The following is a 22447-nucleotide window of genomic DNA, read 5'->3' as shown; positions in this document are numbered from 1 at the left end:
TTAGTGAAGAATTTGGCATGAGCCATCTCACTGGTCAACTCTGCTCGTTTTGGTATCGGGTAATGCTCCCTCATGATGTTGCGTTTTAGATCCTAAGGTTCATTGCAAATTCGAAGCTCCCCTGACTGCTTCTTGACGCAGACCATGGAGCTGACCCAGTCTGTGAGCTCTGTGACCTTTGATATGATGCCCTGGTCTTGGAGGTCCTGTAATTGCTTCTTCAGACGATCCTTGAGGGGTGCCGGCACACAGCGAGGTGCATGATTTACAGGGGTGGCGTTCGGCTTGAGCAGGATTTTGTCTCGGTATGGGAGCGTGCCCATTCTGTCGAACAGGCTGTGGTACTGCGTGATGATGTAATCTATGTCGACTTGCAAGTTTCCATCCGGTGATGATGGCATGGTGTGGACGCGTTGAACAAGGTTCAGGAGCTTGCAGGCACGAGCACCGAGCAGAGATGCTCTGTCAGGCTCGACGATTTCAAACCGCAGCGTCGCGTTGATCGACTTATTGGATACCCCCGGTTGACACGAGCCACTGGCAGCTATGGCGTTGCCATTGTAGTCAAGGAGCTGGCAGGCCGGTGGAAGAATGCTTGGTTTGGTGCGGATGGTGTCGAGGTCGGATTTCGAGATGAGGTTCGCCAATGCGCCGGTGTCCAGTTTGAACCAGATGCGGGCCTTGTTCACTGAGGACAGCAGACCACTCGTTGTCGGGATCCACACTGAGGATCGAGAGGCGTTGCGTAGGTGTGGTGGAAGGCAGCGCATGTGTAGTTATGATGCCCACCCTGTATGGGGACTTGAGGCACTGAGCATCAGGGTCCATTGGGCTGTCGGGATTATAATCTGGCATGTCTTGTTGTATTGAGCGGACACTTCTGCGCCGCAGCTGGGATCGCTGGCTGCTGAGCGGTGGAGCAGATCTGCAAAGGGCTGCGTAGTGGCCAAGCTTGCCACACTGTAGACACCAGCGTCCTTTTGCCGGACATTGCCGCTTTAAATGGGTGGAGCCACAATTCGGACACGTCATGACGCTGATGTCAGCGCGTTCCGCACGCCATCGCGCATGCGCAGTGCGGTCGGTCGACATACGCACCTGCGCAGTCGGGTTGTCTGGCAAGTCATCCACTCGGTCGTGGCACGCATGCGCAGGGACCCGGGAAAAGTGCGCAAAACGGCCACTCTCCTCAATGCTCAGGCCCTGCATTTGTGCAATGGCCTGCACCCGTTCCGCCTCGTGGGAGGCCAGCTTCGTAGTTTCTGCCGCCCTGATGTGGGAGTAACGATTCTTAGCATGCTCATGGACAACGCACGTCTCGATAGCGGCAGAGAGGGTCAACTGTTTGACTTTCAGGAGGTGCTGCCGAAGGGAGTCGGCGTGGACACCGAAAACGATCTGATCCTGGATCATGGAATCAGCCGTCGAGTCATAGTTACATGACTGCGCGAGGATGCGGAGATGGGTGACGAAGGACTGAAAAGGTTCATCCTTACCCTGAAGTCTCTGCTGGAAAACATACCGTTCAAAGCTCTCATTCACCTCAATGTCGCAGTGGCTGTCATATTTCAGCAGGACTGTTTTGAATTTTTGATTTGTGTTCGTCGTCAGCGAACGTGAGGGAGTTGTAGATGTGGATGGCGTGGTGCCCCGCGGTGGAGAGAAATAGCGCGATCTTCCTGGCATCCGATGCTGCTTCGAGGTCGTAGGCCTCGATGTACCAGAGGAACTTTTGCTTGAAGAGCTTCCAATTTGCGCTGAGGTTACCGGAGATGCGGAGCTGCGGAGGAGGCTGGATGTTTTCCATGTCACCGGATGGCTACTTGCTGGTCAATGCTGATTCACTCGGTAGGTCCGCCAATTTTTAGTATTACTCTGTTAGGCAGGTCGGTTCGGTGTGGACTGCACTTGATGCAGCACTGCGAGAAACAGACCTCTAACACTGTAGAAGATCCAACATGGTTTTATTGAATGATAGAACTAACATACATATTTAACTGTGGGTCGACACTATACTGAACTGACTGGAGACCTTGTACTAGCCTGACCAGACTTACTAGCTACCGCATGGTGTTTGCACTGTGCTGGCTCGTGGACTCTGACTGTCTCAGTGGACTGTCTCAGAGAGCGGGAAATCTAGTGCCCTCTGGCTTTATAGTGGTGGTGTACTGTCTGGTGATTGGCTGCACTATGCTGTGTGCTTACTGGTCATCCTGTGTGTCAATCACTGCCTGTCTGCACTTCATTATATTCATGCGTGGATATTTTGACAGTCTCAAGGCTGGCAAATCTCCCTTCTAAAAACAAGTCCCCGAAATGCACAAGACTCTCTGCCCCCCCAAGACCTGAAGGTAAAAAGAGTAATTAATCGGAGCACAAAGACAAGAGAGAGAGAGGTTGGAATGTTGCCAAAACTGTTTCCAAATTCTGGGGGAGGAGATTACCACATTACTCAAGGAGTAACCTGCAGGGAGAAGGACAGCGGTGCAGTAATTATGGCGGGAAGAAAGGAGGTGGTGTGCAAGACTGAACCTCCATTTTGACCCAAATCGAACCAGGGTGACTAAGCCATTGCAGGATTTTCTGTATGGTGGCAACCCAATAATAAAACCGAAGTTTCGGGAGGGCCAAACCTCACGATCTTCTGTTCTTTGAAGCAGAGCGTTGCAGACTCTGGGAGACTTGCTCACCCAGATAAAAGCCGAAATCAATTTGTTGACTTATAATAAAAAATGATTTCAGCAAAAAATGGGGATACATTGAAATAAAATAGAAATCTTGGAAGCACATTCATGTTTATAGTTTGGATCCTACCTGCAAGACATAAAAGAAGATTGCTCCACCTCTGTAAGTCCACTTTAACAATAGAGGTATGAGCTGCTCTGAAAACCTTTTATAAAATTTGACGGGGCTTGAATAATTCAGTTTATGATGTAATGCCCAGTTAAGGGCCACACGGACCCCCTGGTGTCAGAGAGTAGAGGGTGAGAGACAAAACTTTCTGGCAGGTGGATTCACTGAAAAACACTCACTTTTACTCTCATTTATTCACATTTAATTTGTAACCTGCAAAGGTACCAAATGTTGTGAGTATCCCCATTACATTGTCATCTGAGGGGCCGATCAGTAATATACAAAAGTAGATCATCTGTCTAGAGTGGTACCTGGTGCTCCACTCTGTCCAGCAGATACCCTTTCGCCCATCGGATGACCTCAACGCTATCGAGAGGGGCTCAATAGCTGATGTAAAGAGCAGTGGGGAAAGAGGGCAGCCCTGTCTAGTACCCTTGCATTGTATATCAGACCAGGAAGTAGATTTAGGGCCGAAACCAGATTTCCCCCAAATCTCATTCCACCCTGTCAAATGCTTTTCTTCATCCAAAGATATTATGACTTCAGGTTCGAGAGCAGTGGAGGGGGGAGAGGACAATGTTTAAGAGGCGTCGGAAATTGACCGACAAAGCCTGTCTGATCCTCAGATACTATTAACTGGGAGACAGGGCTCCAGTCGGGACGCCAAGACCTTAGCCAGTAGTTTAACCTCTGTTTAAGAAGTGAAATAGTTCTGTATAACCCACACTCGATTGGGTCTCTATCCCCCTTGAATAGCAAAGAAATTGAGGCCTGAGAGAGGGTCGAAAGTAGTGACTGCCTGCACAGCGAATCGTTAAACATGTCCAATAATAGAGGTATGAGCTGCTCTGAAAACCTTTTATAAAATTTGGTTGGGAAGCCGTCAGGACCCGGGGGCTTTGCCAGATTGTAGCCGTTCAATGCATTTCAGTATTTCTTCTGGGCATAAGAGGGAGTCCAATTCCCGTCTTCTGCCTTCCTCCATGGCCGGAATGTGTAGACCATCTGTAAAACTCTTCATTCGCGAAGTGTTTGGAAAAGGCTCTAACTCGTATAGCTTATGGTAATACGAGCTGAAACCTGCATTAACCCGGAGAGGAGCTGAAGCCAAGTTACCTTCTTTGTTCCGAACAAAGGGATTTCTCAAGAAGCAGTTAGCTTCTGGAGTTGATGTACAAGAAGACGCCTTCTCCCCATGTTCATAGAAGGTGCCTCGAGAATGTCATAACTGATGCACGGCCTTATCCATAGATATCAATTCAAATTGAAAATGTAACTTTTCTCTGTGCATCAGTAGATCTGGCATTGGGGCAAGTAAGTATTGGTGGTCAACTTCCAAAATGGAGTCCAACAGCCTTTGCTGTTCTACTGTCTCTATTTTAATGATGTGAACTTTCAATGAGATAATTTGACCCCCTTATGAATGATCTTGGACTTCCCAGAGTTTCGAAGGAGATATTGACTCTGATTTGTTGAGCTTAATATGGCAGCAGACAAATGCTCACAAAATTTGTCATCAGACATTAAAGTGGTGTCTAATCTCCAAGCATTTGGAAGGGCAAAATCAAAACAAAAATCAACAAAAAGAGGGGCATGGTCAGAGATGGCAATTGCCGAATATTTGGCAGCCACCACTGAAGGGAGGTGGGACTTAACAACAAAAAAGTCAGTTTGGGAATAGACACAGTAGACCTGTGAAAAAAAGGAAAATTATTTTCCATTCAGATGCAGAAAACGCATGAATCCATCCCACTAATCTGTTCTATAAATGGGATCAGTGCCCTGGAGTCCCAGATGGGGGTCAGAGATTTTGGCATGGAACGGTCCAATTTAGGGTCCAAGACACAGCTCAGGTCGCCTCCTAGAATCATTCGATGTGAATCTAAATCAGGAAGGAGGATCACGAGTGAGTTTACAAAGTTCGGGTCATCCCAGTTGGGGGCATAAATGTTTACTAAAATAACCGGACTGTTCTCCAGTGAACCATAGACAACAATATAATGACCATTAAGGTAATTCATAATCTGAGATGGGGAAAATTGCTCTTAGCCCTACGTTAAAGCCTGAATGAAAGACTTGTGCCACCCAATTATTGCGAAACAGTATCTGGTCCCTCACACGCAGATGGATTTCTTGTAGAAATACGATACCCGAGTTTAGACTCTTCAGATGAGCAAAAACCCTAGTCCGCTTCACTGAACCATTTAGACCCCTAACATTCCAGGTTACGAGGCAAAGTGGAGATGCCCCATTAATTCCTACACTGGGGTCAGCCATAACTTCTGCAGAATGTCAAGCAAGGGATCTTGACCAGCCAAGGTGAGGAGATCCATCCAGGATGGCAACCAAACCCAGTCCAGTGACCAGGCAAATACAGACTGGTGGACACCAGTCAACCAACTAACTTTACCACCCCCCACCCCCTCCAACCCAACAATGCCCATGAATAATGTTACCCAACAATCCCTTCTCTCTAAATGCCTACATAACATGATTCTACCAAAATATACTCTAAGCTCCCATTCGCAAAGTGTTTGCGAAGAGGAGCTGCAGCACACCCTCTCTTGAAGCTCATTTCATATAACCTCATCGTTAGCTGGGAGCTCTCCATTCAACCATATACTTACAGAAAGAATTTAACACTTGTATAATTTGCAATGAAACAATAATATGAAAAAACACATGCAAAACCCAACAATAACTTTATACCCCAAATTATATACAAACAAACAATGTGAAAACTCCTGAACATCATAATGTAGATTAACTCCAATAGGCAGACCGAGCATCCTTTCTGAGCAATATGCATTGGGTTCACAACTCTGTTCACAAAATCCATCATCAGCTTGACTGTTACAACTTTTGAGAGGAATCGAGCATTGCTGGCTTCCTCTGCAGATGATGAAAGGTTTCTAGCACTGACCTATTGAAGAGTAACACTCTGGCCTAACATGTGGGTCACTGAAACAATTGGTGAACTCTCATTGAACCAGAAGTAGAACCTTCAGATCTCACAAGCGACACAAAGTAATTTACACTATTTCTTATGTTGAATTCTCACTAAGCTGTATTGACATTGTTGAGCTGACTCAGTAAATGGAAAGGGTTTGTTTCCTAAATAGACCAAGCATGCAAAATCCATGATGATTGAAAAACCCAATGCAAAACTGATGATGGAGCTGATAAATACTGGCTGAATGCAATTGGTGCTGCTGCCTCCTTGCAGTTCAGATACTCAACAAGTTGAAGGGAACTCCATGGCTAGAGCATCAAAATTAGGTTCTGATTACTTGTACAAGCCTGCCACATTGAGTAAGCATCACAGATTTAAAAAAGATTATTTTCCAGTCTTAACTATATTTTGGTCCAACTATGAGCATTTTGCCACATCTGCAGGTGTCTGTCTTCTGAATTAAATTATTTTAGTATAGGTTAAAATCTCGTGGGTATTTTCATTAAAATGATGTACACCCTTAACACACAATGTTCCACCCAACCAATCTCTTGGGGCCCCACGGGAAGATTGTTTATTTTAGGAAGTATGATGTGGGCTGGACTTTGCAAGTTAGTTGGATCGTAAATTCAATTTGAAATAAATTGACATTGTACAGATTTTGGAACATTTTGAAGACTATTTTGCCTGAGACTGTGTGAAACATTATTGTTTGCTTTGCAATTTCATATTTTAGATGTTTAGCACCTATAAAGAACCAACCATCTAAAACTTTAGCAGAATATATACCACGTAAACACATTTTTACTTTGACACACCTTAATTTTTGCAATGATCAGTGTGCTATAATGTGCACATGTTGATTATATACTGATTTCCCACCCGTTGCCAAAAGCCTCCAGGAATCTTGGGTTAGCAAAGCCAATTGAAAAAAATAAACAGTTCATTTTAGCGTTTGATTCCCCACTCAAAAAGATTATACCTAGCTGAGTGAAATATTTTGTCATTGCTTTGTTACTATGAACAATTGTTCACATTGTTGTGGAGCTGAGCCTGAATTCCCTCCTCTTCATTCAATGTCCGTGTTCAGCACCTGTTGTGTTTGGTCTTTTCTATACGAAGGAATCTACCAAACTCTTCGACTTGTCCAAACCAGAATCTTTTATTGAGCCTCGTGGTAGGATAGCAATCTGACATATTATCACATGGAGTCTGCTAACTATCCTCTGGAATTTGCACCTAGCACTGACCATTCACATGTATGTCTTATTACCCTCTCGATCTTCTTCTGAAGATTGCCGGATGTGTCTCCCCTTACAGCGGAGTCACAGGTCACATAACCTTGGGCTAGAGACTGCATGGTGTGTACTGCCACCTGCTGGTTGGAGATCACACCATCCATCTATGATATAGCCTATAGGCATATCACCACATCCTCCTTCCTCACAAAACATTAAGATATTTGTTACAGTCAACAGTAAACGTTACACTTTATACATTCATTATATGTAGCTAGCAAAGTGAAAGAGTTTTACTGAAGTGTCCATAAGCATGCTGTGCCTGACAAGTGTCCATTTCCTTTGTACAGATCTCATTCTTTTGCGTTGTTGCCCACCTCATCAGAGACTGGTTTACTTGTCGGTGTCTGGCTTCTCTTACATTTCACCCTGTGCCTTTGAAAGGCCTGTGCCCAAGACTGCCATACTTATGTTACCAGTCGCTTTCTCTTCCGCTTTCTTGCATGATGTTGCTTGTGACCTGCGACTGTTTTCGTTGTTGGTTGGTTGGTGGGATGAGGTAGTTATCCGAATCTTCTGTGTTTTTTTCAATTTTTAGGACATGGTGATGTATTTTGTTGTGTCTCTTGGTTTTGTTTTTTTAAAGTGTAGCAGTCTCTGGCGTGGCACTGGCTGGCATTGTGTGTTGAGTTGTTTGCAGAAGTTTAGGCATCACGTCATCTCTGTGTGGTGTAACCACGCCCACTTCTGTGGCCTCATCGACATGCTGGATCACCTCAGTTTCCAGAGCCAGCATGAAGGATGGAACTGGGGTTGGCGGTTTCACCTCCTCTTGGCTGGAGTATCGTGACTTGCTCTTCAGCACTGTAAATTACTATACTTTCCTGTTGAACTGATCCAAGCACTGGGTGTTCTTGCTCAAACTCACAAATGTACGAGTGGTCTGTGGAGCAGCATAATGAGATAGTCATTAGGTCATCCTCTGAGTCAGTGTCAGAGTTGCCTACTATTGCAATCTCCACGTCGCTGTCGTCAACATCTTCATCTATGTCCTCCCATTCGTCATCAGTGTCGCCGACTGCTTGGGAGTAAATTACCGAAGCCGTTTCAAGGACTTGTAACGAGTCACCACATACCTATGAGGCCAGTTTTTCAAAGATTGGAACGACTTCTTGCGTCTCTGGTTCAATCAATAGCGATTCTTCGGTTGTATCAGCAGCTTCAATTTCTACATGCGTTCTCCAAACACCAGCTCTCGACAGAGTCCAATGCAGTCTGGGTGTCTCTCGTGACCACCTCGTCATTGCTTGTAGACCACCGGAGCTGTGTCGCTGGAGCCTCATCTGTGGTGCTGGAAAAGAGATGTGCAAGCAGCTCATAGTGATTGTCATCCGTCTCATCTCCCGTGTCATCACTTTCTGCATCATCATCAATAACTTCAAGCAGATATTTATAGTAATCGTCCTCGGATTCAACATCATCATCAGTCTTTTCACCTGAAAAATATAACTTTGCATACGGAATTATTTGTTCAAGAAATAGATCACCAAGTTTAAAATCACCCTTTTGTTTGGCCTGCGAAGCTTGGCTTAAAATTCCACACTGTGGAACTTCAGTGGGACCGAAGAAGTTGAAGAACAATTCATTTGATATAGTCCTTGTTGCTGTTCTTGGACTGCTCCAACCCCTGTACTTTGATTTCGTTCGGATGGTCCTGATTGTTACATTTTTGCCCTCCCTCCCTTCGATTGTGCAGCCGATGATTTGTGGTTCAGCAAAGAACGATTTCAGCGGCCGTGAGTCCAATTGATGTGATTACCTCATTCGTAAAGTACTCATTACGTCCGAATGTAAACTCGAGAGTGAAGCTCCATAGCTTTCCAGTCTCTGTCCTTTTAACATCCACATCTCACAGTTGCTTTAATATGGGTTCATCATGTTCACGTATCATGCCATTGAGCCTGTGCATGTTCTTCAAGACTGTTAACCAGAATTGCGGAATGCTCAGCGACAATTCTGTCCCCTTGTCTGGTTTGTCGTCCTCCACTAGGATTTCTTCTAAATCCTCCTACACCGTAATGTCTTGCAAGGATTCACTGTGCTCAGGTGACCAGCTATCTTCTAGGATATTTAGTCGCTCGACTAGATTCAGGGATTTGCATGATTTTATCCCAAGTACTGAGTCCACATCCATGTCTACAATATGAAAAGGTATTGTGTGCCTCATACCTGCCATTGAGAGCACTAGTTTGCGAACATCGAAGGTCTCCAGAGTTCTTGTTCCGAAGTGTATCATCAACCCTTGCCGATCAGCAAAGTCCCGCTGCACGTTTAGCTTTTGCAAAGCATGTCGACTCACGAAGTTGGCCGTTGCTTTAGGGTCAAAGTTACAACGAATGAAAGCATCATTCAGCATTACCTTTGATTTTAGTACGGACGTAAAGGTTTTCGGAGTGTTCTTACCATTCTTTCTTACGATTTTGTTTTCATCTTTGATTCTCAGAGTCTTCTGGTTTCTCGCCGCGATGAGATCGATGTAAAACTGTTCTTCGATGTTTATCTCATCTACTGCATGCACGTTCCTGCATGGTCCATGGTGCAAAGTACAAACCATCATTTTGTAAAGTGCTCAACACAGCCGCACCTGGATCAAACTTTTCCAAAGGCCGGACATTGCCGCAGGGCATGTCGAGTACCACATTTTTAACACAAGATGGCGGTGGCGGCGGCTCCTGGCAGCCGCTTAAAATGGCCACCTGCACTGAGACCATGTTTCTTCATGATGTGCATCACAGCACTAATGGCATTCTTCAATGTTGCCGTCAAATGTTTTTGAGCAGAGTGCACCTATTTGTGCAGCTATCTCGCTCGCCTGGCAAATCGTCACTGCCTTTTCCAGCAACAAATCTTCCTCCAACAATAATATTGCCTAAAGCTTATCATCAAGTAAACCAAAGACAATTTGGTCGCGGATTAACAAAGATATCAGGTCACTTAAATTGCATGACTGGGCTTTCACCTCAAGTCTGTGACAAAACTGTCAAATGTTTCGCCAGGTCTCTGGGTACGCATATGGAATATATAGCGCTCAAACGTTTCATTCTTCGCGTGGGGAACAATGTTTATCAAAGTGCTTCATCACCTCATCAATTTTTTTGTGATCCTCCTCATTAACAAACACAAACGAGTTGTACAGTTCGAGCACTTGTGGACCTGCCAATGTTAGCAGCAACGCGATTCATATTTCATCAGCCAGGGCCTGTAGACCCACGGCTGAAACATAGAGTTTGAACTGCTGTTTGAACAGCTGCCAGTTCTCACCTCCGTTACCGAACATCTGAATCTGATGGAGGCCCTCAGTCTGTTCATCTTAGCTTCAGAATTTTCTTACACGTTGGGTTGCCTGAGGCTGCAGTTCACCAGACCGGTCTGCAAGCCAAATGCCTAACGTTGTCACTGCCGGCGCGATCTTTAATACTTAAGCACTCATGGTACCATGTTGTGTTTCGTCCTTTGTAGTTTACAAAGGAATCCACCAAACACTTCGACTTGTCCAAACCAGAAACTTTTACTGAGTCTAGTGTGGTAAGATAGCATTCTGATACAGAGCACATTATCATGGAGTCTGCTAACTACTCCTCTGGAACTTGCACCTAGCACTGATCATTCACATGTATGTCTTATTACCCTCTCAATCTTCTTCTGAAGATTGCTGGATGTGTATCCCGTTATATCAGAATCACAGGTCACATGACCGCGGTCTCGCGGCTGCATGGTGTTTCTGTACCGCCACCTGCTGGTTGGAGGTCGCACACCATCCATCAATGATATAGCCTATAGGCATATCACCACAGCACCCACATATATTCTTTTAGTCTCCCTCTTTATGCCAAGCCACCATCCTGTATTCTCTGCTGCTTTTGGAATCTATTTCCATTAAAAATGTTTGAGTGTTGTTTGTGTAACAAGGACGATCACAGACCATTTTCCTTTCTGATTGACACCTCAATAAAGAGTACAAAGTCAAAATTGCATTTTATCAGATGGCATAACGCCATATCATGAGCAACAGAAAATAGTACATCAATCATTTATTTGGGAAAAATATATGGATTTGAGTCCTGAATTTTCTCTTGCAGCTATAACCTCAATGATATTTGTTTACACAGGAATAGAGAGGAACTCTGGTCATTTAAGTTACCAGCATTTGGTTTCATTATTAAATATAATTACAATAATAATCCTAGCAGTGTTCTTAGCCTCCTTCAGTCATTGAGTTATTCTTTCCCCCTCCTTATACCCTCATGCCAGAATGAAACCAAATAACTGATCTTTGTTCAATGAGAGTTCAAGGTTGCACAAGCTTGAATTTCATTTTTGTGACTGCCTGAATTTTGCTTCGCCTCAGCAGTCTTGGATAATTTTTTTGTTGATTCTCAACACGACTTAAAAAAGACAAAAAATAATAATAAATAAATAAATGCAATTGTACAAAGTTGTGACTCTCCATTGGCTAATGGATGTAAAATATCAAATTGAAAAACATCGTTTTGACAGTATCTGATACTCTTTCTGTGAGATCTGCTGTTATGATATGCAAATGTCCTTTACACACAGTTGGATTTGCTAGTTCATCTTTGTATCCAGCAGCTTAATAATATTTGACCTTGCAGAGAAGAGAGCGTTTTTCCTGTTGTTTGCAGCTTATTTGTGCAGTCTGCTAATGTGTTTGATAAATTAGTTGGATTATTAAGTTAAGGCTCTATTTGTAATTTGATGATTCTGTGATTGCAGTTTACTTCACTATTGTGCATTTATTTCATCTCCCACAGCAGGAACTACTTCCAATATCTAAACCTCGCAGAACTAAATCTATGTGCAGTGTAAGATTTTTTTTGTGAAATGGGTTCAAGAATGGTGTGAGGGATTCTGGACCTATGTAAAGTAGGCGATGATATGCCTGTCAATACTAATCAAAACTTGCTGCTGGATTGGTCTGCTTCCTTTTTCTTTTTATTCGTGGATGTGCATGTTTGTATTTTTTTTTAAGGGTGGCCTGTGCAGCAGAGATATCTGTAAGATTGAATTGGGCTTTAGCTAGTGCCGTGACTCGCTTACATTTGGCTTGTGCTTGCTGATGCTGGTATTCACTTGGAAAAATCAAGATTAACTAAGAAATGTACCATTGTTAAAACAATCAGTATCCTAACTGCTTACTTTTTTCTTTTAGATTGAAAAAATAATGAGTTCCATTGGTGCAGGAATTGACAGCGATTTCAGAAAAGAATGGCAGAATGCTTCAGGTAATTAGAGTATGCTTAACAGAACGTTAGATGGTAAGATTGTGGTGTAAAACAAATCAACTTTATTTTGATTTGTGAATTGATGTAAAACTTGTGGAATATTTTAATTTTGTAATCCAAAATTTATCATTCCTGAACAGCCAGGATTTCTTTTGTAAATTTCCACTAGAGCTTGGATCAAGAAAGAGTTTAGAAACATCTGCATCTCTGCCTTTTTATTTATTTGTGGGCTTATGTTGAAACAGTTTAACTCTTAGCCTACTGAATAAGAAAGAATGTTCACATGCTGAATGGGCAATAGTTTTGGTTTTTAATGGAAAAATTATAACGTAAAAGGATTTTGTATTGCTGCTAGGGAGTTGAATGGACGTTCTGATCCCATTGAAGTGCACCTTTCGTGGCTTTACATTTGCCTGTTGACTTTGGGGCCCGGGTGGAGGACCAGTGGGAATAAGACCCTTGAATCCTCCACTTAACCTGTGTCTCAGGTCCCTGGGATGAAGTTTATCATTACATTATAATGTGATTGTTGGATTCCAACAAGCTGCTGACAAATGGAGAAATTTTAATATAAATTGCCTTTGATTTGAAATGAATTTCAAAGTAAACTAAGCTTTTGTAGTGAAAGTATGTGTGGATTATATGATACTGAATGAGTATTCCACTGTAAAACAGATACAATAAGTTGGAATGTTTTCTGGGGAGGAAACTATTGAAAATTTCTACCTACCTTTGAGGGGCAACCATTTGTTTAATGGAGCGTTTTAAGTTTTTATACGTGATGTATTTCATTTAAAACGAGAATTGCTGAACGTTGGTGATGCAGATTTAATCTTGTGATTCTCATAGTTAGAACTGCAGGTAGCTGAACAGGCATCAGTGAAAAGTGTTGAATGAGGCAGACGGAGACCGAACTATCTAGCAGTCTACTGCTAGAGACTTCAGCAACAGAGTGCTAGAAGCAGATTATTCACATACCTGGGCGTGCAAATGTTGCATGACAAATATTTTATTGTGACCGACAGTTTTTTCTGAAAAGAGACCGGGTTTTCAGCACTAGCTGCACTGGTTTCCCATCTCAACCTTGTAACACCAAGAAGTGCTTGAGGGGAGATCAGAATTGGTGTATCAGCAAGAAAAACAGTAATCCCTTTCTCACAACTGCTTAAAGGGAAACGGTGGAATAGTGTTAATGTCATTCGACTAATATTCCAGAGGCCCAGGCTAATGTTCTGGGGATAAAAGTACAAATCCTACCACCACAGCTGTTGGAATTTAATTAATAATCTGGAATTGAAAAGTTATTCTCAGTAATGGTGACCTTGAATCCATCATTCATGGTCATAAAACCCCACCAGGTTCACTGGTGTCTTTTAGGGAAGGAAATCTGCCATCCTTCCTGGGACTAGCCTACATGTGACTCCAGGCCCAAAGCAGTGTGGCTGACTCTTAACTGCCCTGTGAAATGGTGTGGAAGCCATTTAGTACAAAGGCAGTTAAGGATGTGGTAACATCCGCATCCTATGAAAGATCTTCAATTTCCTGTTGTCTGCAGAGGCGTAAGCTCTGGGCCGAGAAATAGATAGATTCAGGTGAAAGGACATAAATATCTATTCAAAATATCTACTGACGTGTCGGCGAGGGATATAGTCTCAAAGTGAAACTGAACCCACAATGTTTACTCATCCCCCTCACCTTCTCCTCTGCACCTGAACAATCCATCTCCCTCATTCCACCCCAAGCCTTTTGGTTAATTGTAGATTAATTGTGTTTAATTATATGCAAATGGTATTCATTATCTGGGGATTATTTTGAGCCCTGACAAATGGTCCAAGGTGAACTATGGTGGTTGGAGTTAAGTGGGAGGGGCTTGTAACGTGTATATTTAAAAATAATCGCTTGGTAGTGCAGAACATAAATATTGCTGAAAAAAGAGAGATTCTGTTAGAGCTTTTGATCTGGCGCTTGTCAGGATAGAATCACAAGAATACCAAATCTCAAAAGGAAACAACTATTTACGCAACGTGAGAACAGAGTACTAATTGGTTGGGAAGTTGACTCTGATTGGTAGAGATGTTGCAATGGAGAATGCATCAGGGAACATTGAACTGTTAAGTCGACCCTGGTCAAGGCATTGCCCTGGGAACAAACCTTGGATTGGCTATTCCCAGGCATTTGTTTAGTTGAAATGCATGGACATGTTTGCAAAGGGCAGGTCACTGTGTGTGAATATACGTAACTTTGGCACGCCCTCCCCTCTGCCGCCGCCCTCCCCTCTGCCGCCGCCCTCCCCTCTGCCGCCGCCCTCCCCTCTGCCGCCGCCCTCCCCTCTGCCGCCGCCCTCCCCTCTGCCGCCGCCCTCCCCTCTGCCGCCGCCCTCCCCTCTGCCGCCGCCCTCCCCTCTGCCGCCGCCCTCCCCTCTGCCGCCGCCCTCCCCTCTGCCGCCGCCCTCCCCTCTGCCGCCGCCCTCCCCTCTGCCGCCGCCCTCCCCTCTGCCGCCGCCCTCCCCTCTGCCGCCGCCCTCCCCTCTGCCGCCGCCCTCCCCTCTGCCGCCGCCCTCCCCTCTGCCGCCGCCCTCCCCTCTGCCGCCGCCCTCCCCTCTGCCGCCGCCCTCCCCTCTGCCGCCGCCCTCCCCTCTGCCGCCGCCCTCCCCTCTGCCGCCCCCCTCCCCTCTGCCGCCCCCCTCCCCTCTGCCGCCCCCCTCCCCTCTGCCGCCCCCCTCCCCTCTGCCGCCCCCCTCCCCTCTGCCGCCCCCCTCCCCTCTGCCGCCCCCCCTCCCCTCTGCCGCCCCCCTCCCCATCCCGCCGCCCCCCTCCCCATCCCGCCGCCCTCCCCCATCCTGCCACCCTTCTTGCCTCCAGCTCTCCGCCCGCCCTCCACCAGCTCTCCGCCCGCCCTCCCCCAGCTCTCCGCCCGCCCTCCCCCAGCTCTCCGCCCGCCCTCCCCCAGCTCTCCGCCCGCCCTCCCCCAGCTCTCCGCCCGCCCTCCCCCAGCTCTCCGCCCGCCCTCCCCCAGCTCTCCGCCCGCCCTCCCCCAGCTCTCCGCCCGCCCTCCCCCAGCTCTCCGCCCGCCCACCCCCAGCTCTCCGCCCGCCCACCCCCAGCTCTCCGCCCGCCCACCCCCAGCTCTCCGCCCGCCCTCCCCCAGCTCACTGCACGCCCGCCCCAGGTCTCTGTCCACCCTCCCCTCCCTTTCCCCCTCCCTTTCTCCATTCCTTTCTCCCTCACTATCTCCCTCCCTCCCTATCTCCCTCCCCTTCTCCCTCCCTTTCTTCCCTCCCTTTTTGCCTCTTTCTGCCTCCTTTCTTCCCTCCCTCCGTCAAACTCCTTCCCTTCCACCCTGATGCCCTTCGCACTTATGCTCTCCCTTCTCCCTTCAGCTTGCCTTTTCTTCCTTCCCTCCATCCCTCCGTCCCTCCATGCTCTGCCCAAGTCCGCAGGAAATTACAAACGGTCATGAATGTAGCCCAGCCCATCACGCAAACCGGCTTCCCATCCATTGACTCTGTCTACGATTCCCGCCGGCTCGGAAAGGCAGCCAGCATAATTAGTTACCCCCAGCACCCTGGACATAATCGCTTCCACCTTCTTCCGTCAGGAAAAAGATACCAAAGTTTGAGGTCACGTACCAACCGACTCATTATAACTGTAACATTATATTCTGCAGTCTCTCCTTCCTGCCCTATGTACAGCATGCAAGAAACAATACTTTTCACTCTATACTAATACATGTGACAATAATAAATCAAATTAAATTCTTTCTCCTTTTTCCTTCTTTCTCCTTTCTCTCTTTCCTTTCCCCTCCTTTTCCCACCCCATCCCCCACCCCATTCTCACTTTTCCCTCCTTCCCTTCACCCTTATTCCTCCCTCACTCACTTCCTCATACGCACCCTTTTCCCTACTTCCCTTCACCCTACTTCCCTTTGCCCTTTCATCCTTTGGCTTGACTCTCCTACTTCCTCCTTTTTTTCTTCCCTTCCTTGTCACTTTAACCTCTCTCCCTCCTTTCACCCTAAATGCTTGTCCCTTCTATCCCTGTTCCCCTCTACATTCATTCAGCCCTGCCTTCCTCTTTCCTTCTCCTTCCCTCTCTGCTCCTCAGTCTTTTCATCTTTCCTTCCTCAATCGCTCTCTTCCTCCTCCTTCCACTTACGCCCTTCCTCACTCACCCCCTTCCTCCTCGGTCTACCTCCAGTTCCATCATCCTATTTCCTTCTTTCTCTGCTTTTTTCCTCTCCTTTTCCCACCTCATTCTCACTTTTTCCTCCTTCGGTTCCTCCCCCTTTTCCCATACCTCACCTCCATCTCCATCCAACACTTCCCACTCACCTTGTACCCCCCCCCCCCCCCCCCCCCCCTGCGTGATGCTGCACCTTTGCCTGCTGCCACCCTCTTGCCTACTGCCACCCTCTTGCCTACCACTTGACCCTTACCTACCCCCTGCATCTGCCCCTGCACCTTGCTTACCCCCCCCTTGTGGTGCATACCCCCCCCGCCCATTCCTCCCGCTCCTGTGCTTAACCCCCATCCCCCATGCGTACCCCCCATGCGCACCCACCCCTTGCATTACCCCCACGTGTTCCCCTCGACCCCTTGCAATCACCCCTGCCCGCTGGCTCTCAGCCTAACCTGCCTCTTGCACAAACCCCCCTGCCCTCTTGCACAAGCCCCCTGCCCTCTTGCACAAGCCCCCTGCCCTCTTGCACAAGCCCCCTGCCCTCTTGCACAAGCCCCCTGCCCTCTTGCACAAGCCCCCTGCCCTCTTGCACAAGCCCCCTGCTCTCTTGCACAAGCCCCCTGCTCTCTTGCACAAGCCCCTGCCCTCTTGCACAAGCCCCCCGCCCTCTTGCATAAGCCCCCAGCTTTCTTGCACTCGACCCAGCCCCCTTGCACCCACCCCCCCCCACCCTCTTACACAAGCCCCCCACCCTCTTACACAAGCCCCCCACCCTCTTGCACAAGCCCCCCGCCCTCTTGCACAAGCCCCACACCCTCTTGCACAAGCCCCACACCCTCTTGCACAAGCCCCACACCCTCTTGCACAAGCCCCCCGCCCTCTTGCACAAGCCCCACACCCTCTTGCACAAGCCCCACACCCTCTTGCACAAGCCCCACCCCCTCTTACACAAGCCCCACACCCTCTTGCACAAGCCCCCCACACACTTGCACAAGCCCCCCACCCTCTTGCACAAGCCCCCCACCCTCTTGCACTCGCCCCCGCCCTCTTGCACTCGCCCACCGCCCTTTCACTTGCCCCCCCCCGCCCTGTAGCACTCGCCCCCGCTCTGTAGCACTCGCCCCCGCCCTGTTGCACTCGCCCCCCGCCCTCTTGCACTCGCTCCCTGCCCTCTTGCACTCGCCCCTCCCGCCCTGTAGCACTCACCCCCGCCCTCTTGCACTCGCCCCCCCTCCCTCTTGCACTCGCCCCCCGCCCTCTTGCACTTGCCCCCCGCCCTCTTGCACTCGCCCCCCGCCCTCTTGCACTCGCCCCCCGCCCTCTTGCACTCGCCCACCCTTTTCACACAACCCCCCACCCTTTTCGCACCACCCCACCCCCACCCTTTTCACCCCACCCCCACCCTTTTCACCCCACCCCCACCCTTTTCACCCCACCCCCACCCTTTTCACCCCACCCCCACCCTTTTCACCCCACCCCCACCCTTTTCACCCCACCCCCACCCCTCCCCCACCCTTTTCACCCCACCCCTCCCCCACCCTTTTCACCCCACCCCTCCCCCACCCTTTTCACCCCACCCCCACCCTTTTCACCCCACCCCCACCCTTTTCACACCACCCCTCCCCTTTTCACACCACCCCTCCCCCACCCTTTTCACACCACCCCTCCCCCACCCTTTTCACACCACCCCTCCCCCACCCTTTTCACACCACCCCTCCCCCACCCTTTTCACACCACCCCTCCCCCACCCTTTTCACACCACCCCTCCCCCACCCTTTTCACACCACCCCTCCCCCACCCTTTTCACACCACCCCTCCCCCACCCTTTTCACACCACCCCTCCCCCACCCTTTTCACACCACCCCTCCCCCACCCTTTTCACACCACCCCTCCCCCACCCTTTTCACACCACCCTTCCTCCACCCTTTTCACACAACCCGGTCCTCTTCCACACCCCATACGCCTTCCAACCAATGCCTAACCCTAACTCTCCCTCTTTCCTACCCTTCCTCGCGTCCCCATCCCTACTCACTGATACTCCCACTCCCCATCCTCTCCTCCACTTCCTTTGTCCTCCACTCTCCCTTTTCCCCTCTCCTTTCCAACTTTTCCACCCTCTGCCACTTCCCTTCTGTCCCCTCCTACACTACCTCCTCCATTCTCCTACCGTCCCTCTCACCTCCACTTCCTCTGCCCCTCACCTCTTGCTTTACCTTCCTCAAAAATCCTTATTTCCCCAACTCATCTCTCCCCTTCCCTCTTTATCGCTATATTTTCTTTATATGTTTCCCAAGTTCCTGTCAGGCATTTAATCGGCTTTGTGAACTGTTTAGCTCAATATGCAAATATGTCATTCTTTGTCTGCCAGTTTAGCAAAGATAAGCAAATTCATCATATTTATGAGATCGCTTGCTTTAATTTGTATTCCTGAATTGTTGTGTTTCCCTGATGGAAAGCAATTATATCCAAACAAATCAATCAGATCCAACTGATTGAAGCAGGCTCAGGGGTTAGAAGGAAAATGTTCAGAAAAATACGCAGATTTTGATTTATAATTTTTATAGCAAAGCCTTTTGTTTCCTGCTGAATTCCACACTGCACACACTCAGCTGTTAAGACATGTAATGCTTGCTTATTGCCGCAGAGTTTTCAGCTTTTTATCATTGCTCCTGAAGTTGGCTCATTTCTCCTGACACAGTCATATGCTGCTCAGGGTATTGAATGGCTCTTGGTGTATTCTAATCAGTGGTGTGCGGTAGGAGCTCAGAGGGGGAGGGGGCAGCATAGGGCGATAATAGTGTAAAGGGACCAAGCGAGGAGCTCAGCTGGCAGACAATGAACACTGCTACAGCACCAAGAGCTGATCATTAAACTGAGTTTGAAGCTCTGTTCCCTGCTGTATTATTAACATCGGAATAGAGGCCGTGAGTGCAGCTGCTTTAGCAGGCTTGAGTGCAGAAGCAGCAGCTCTCAGATGCTGCATACCACATAACTTGATTCAAATACGTTAACTAATGGGGACACGAGAGAGTCTGGGATATTTGACAATCATTCTACATGGCCATCACTGTGGATTACAGAAATCTATGTAAAGTCTGACAAATTGGTGTCCCTGAACTCTAATTAGGAACTCAGCAGGGTTTTAAAGCATTCCTTGGATTCGGGACAACGCTCTCAGGTGTTGCAGTTAAGGGCATTGTGCTTGAATCCGATGCTCCAGCACATTGCAGGGGACCATGATGTGGCAGTGTCATATCTCCTCCTCGGAGTGCCGCTGTTACCGCCTCAATGGTTTTTCCTTGCTGAAGCGCTTACCAATCAATCTCTCAACAGGTTCACGGATGTTGGAGCAGAGTGTTGGACAATGGCTGGAGTCGATTGGGATGCAACAGTATGAAAGTAAACTGGTGCTGAACGGGTTCGATGATGTGCGCTTCATGGTAAGTGTACCCATCTATGCATTTTTAGCTGATGTTTAACATCTTCAGGCGTGTACTCAATTCATGTGATATGCATTCCTATGATGCAGTTTCTCATTAGCCCTTGCCAACATACCCAGGTATCATTGCTTTTTCTGACTCTGGTAGATCATTTATTAATTCTACGGAAGCATTGGTTAAAGCATGGAGGAAGAGGAAGTTACTATTAACCAGATTCATTACAAAGAGATATGCTGTCCCAAGTATCTGAAGAGGTTAAATAAATTTACAATCATGTTCTATTTGTATCACTCTCACCACTTTGGTAACTAAGTGTGTCTTTTCCTCTCATCTCAGAAATGTAATAACTTGGAAAAATATGGTCAATTTTTATTTCCATACTTTATCTGTGATATATTGCTCTACGCTGTTTTAGATGGATTTGAAATGAAAGCTTTTTAAAAAGTGCATATTTCAAGATTTCCTTGTTCTTAAAAAAAGTTTAAACTGAGCATAATTTTTAAAAAAAATTATGTGTCTAACATTTCAATGAAAAACTGCAGTCTTATTAAAAATTCTTGTGGAGTATCTCTACAAAATATAGCAGTCTGGGGAAAAAAAGGTAAAGCCTAGGATTTTATTTGTAAGATCGCAGTCTGATTCCATCTTAATAAACATCAAATCATTTTAGATCAGTATACAAAGCCCAAGTCCTACTTTTGACATTTTTCTCTTAATATTAATCATCAATAATGGTTAATCTTTGAATTATAATTTTGTTGTTTTTCCACTGGATGCACAATAGTGGGGGAACTAATCCAACTTTAAACAATTGCAGCAGCATTTCAGGAATAAGGGTAGTCTCTCAGGATTTTGGCAGATATATTAATATAGGTTGTTGTTGTAACGTCAATTATTTGCCTAATGGACTGCATACTTGTGAGTTTTGATTCCAAAAATAAGTTGACATCTAAAATGAAGATATGCATTGCACCATTCACATAGTCATTTTGTGAAAGGCATGAACAAGAAAGAGTTAATTAGTAATGGCAACATTTATCAGAAGTGCTGTTTAATCCTTCATTGTCTGGGCCTTTGTTAAAGCAACTGCTTTTCTGCAAGTAGAACTCAGTCCAGTTCTACTGAGCGTTTGTGCAGGTTTCATATGGTAGACTAAGCTCCAATTTGCACACCGACACTGAGATCCAATTGGTATAATGTGTGCTGGAATTCTGATATTTGCTTCAATTGGAAATGAAACTGCAGAGATAAGTTTCTCTCTCTTAAATGCTGATTGAATGGCTACAGAAATTGTATTGCTAAGACTCTGCAAGTGAACTTATCAATGCGTGGTGCCCCCCCCCCCCCCCCCCCCCCCCCCCAACGCATTGATAAGTTCACTTGCAGAGTCTTAGCAATACAATTTCTGTAGCCATTCAATCAGCATTTAACCCTGCTTTCCTTGCAATGTGGAAACGTAAGGCTCGATTCTTTGGAAAAAATTCGAAGTTCATTTGTGGCGGGTTTTTCAGGGAGTTTCCCGCCCTTTCTGCCAGCGAGTTCCCCACCGTTATTCAAAGACACCTGGTCACTTTTTTGGGTCCTGGGGAGTTTCTCACCAGATTAGCCCATATTTAAAAAAGATTTTAACGCTAGGTGCTGAACTCCGAGATCGGGACGCCATTTTGAAATGGTACCCTGATCTCTAAGTGAGCTTGTTGGTCTCTCACACCTACCCCACCCATGGCCAATGTCACCCTCCACACACTTGGACATTACCCCACAAGTGTGGACACCCCGTATGGGGTCCCTGGATCCCCCCACTTCAGCCCCCCCCAAGCTCCCTTACAGCACTCCCTGCCCATCAGCCCTCCAACTTCCCAGAGTCCCCACTTTACCCGCCCTGCAGATTCCCCCACCCCACCCTAATTTCATGTGCATGGCCCCCCTCGGCCCTGACTCTTGCACTGCCACCCTGGCACCCAGGCAATGCTCCTACTGGCTTGGCAGTGCCACCTGGGCACCATGCTATGGTAGGTTGGCAGTGCCAAGGTGCCAGTTTGGCAGTGCCATTGTGCCCGGATTATAGAGGGAGAGCCAAGGAACCACCCTGGCCACCCAGGGGCCTACTATAGCCTGGGTGATCCCCCTCCCCCTCTCGGGTGCCATTCCACTTGGTCCATGTTTGTGTGGACCAGCACTGATCAGTGCCCAGCTACAGCCTCCCTAAGGAGGCCAGAGAGTCGGCCGGTGGCTCTCGGGAATGTAGGTATTAAGTAGGTTTACGGCCTACTTCCGCGAGCGTCATTTGGTTCTGCCCATTTTAGCACGAGTCCTGCTCGCTCTCCGCCAGCACTACAACTTCGCTGGCTCTACCCCTGCACCCTCCGATCACAGTGCCCCTGCCCTCTTGATCATTCAATCGCTCTTCCCCGCTTCCTCCTATCATGTAATCAGTCTCTCTCGCCCCCTTGATCACGCTTCCCCACCCACGATCATTTTC

General features: G+C 47.3%; 1 protein-coding gene across 6 annotated transcripts in view; it reads left to right on the top strand.

The window, feature by feature from the left end:
* Positions 1 to 22447, top strand: part of LOC140393897 (ankyrin repeat and SAM domain-containing protein 1A-like) — a 642533-nt gene that overhangs the window by 421325 nt on the left and 198761 nt on the right. For 5 of the 6 annotated variants that reach the window (XM_072480502.1, XM_072480497.1, XM_072480499.1 and 2 more), the window contains 3 exons: positions 11877 to 11927; positions 12275 to 12347; positions 19859 to 19965. In XM_072480502.1, the coding sequence (XP_072336603.1) occupies positions 11877 to 11927; positions 12275 to 12347; positions 19859 to 19965 (231 nt within the window). The remainder of the gene's footprint in view (positions 1 to 11876; positions 11928 to 12274; positions 12348 to 19858; positions 19966 to 22447) is intronic. The other variant, XM_072480500.1, reaches the window with a different exon arrangement.

Source organism: Scyliorhinus torazame, chromosome 17 (assembly GCF_047496885.1).
Source record: "Scyliorhinus torazame isolate Kashiwa2021f chromosome 17, sScyTor2.1, whole genome shotgun sequence".
Classification (NCBI taxonomy): Eukaryota; Metazoa; Chordata; class Chondrichthyes; order Carcharhiniformes; family Scyliorhinidae; genus Scyliorhinus; species Scyliorhinus torazame.
Note: the sequence above shows the minus strand (reverse complement) of the source record. Positions and strands in the feature narration are given on the sequence as shown.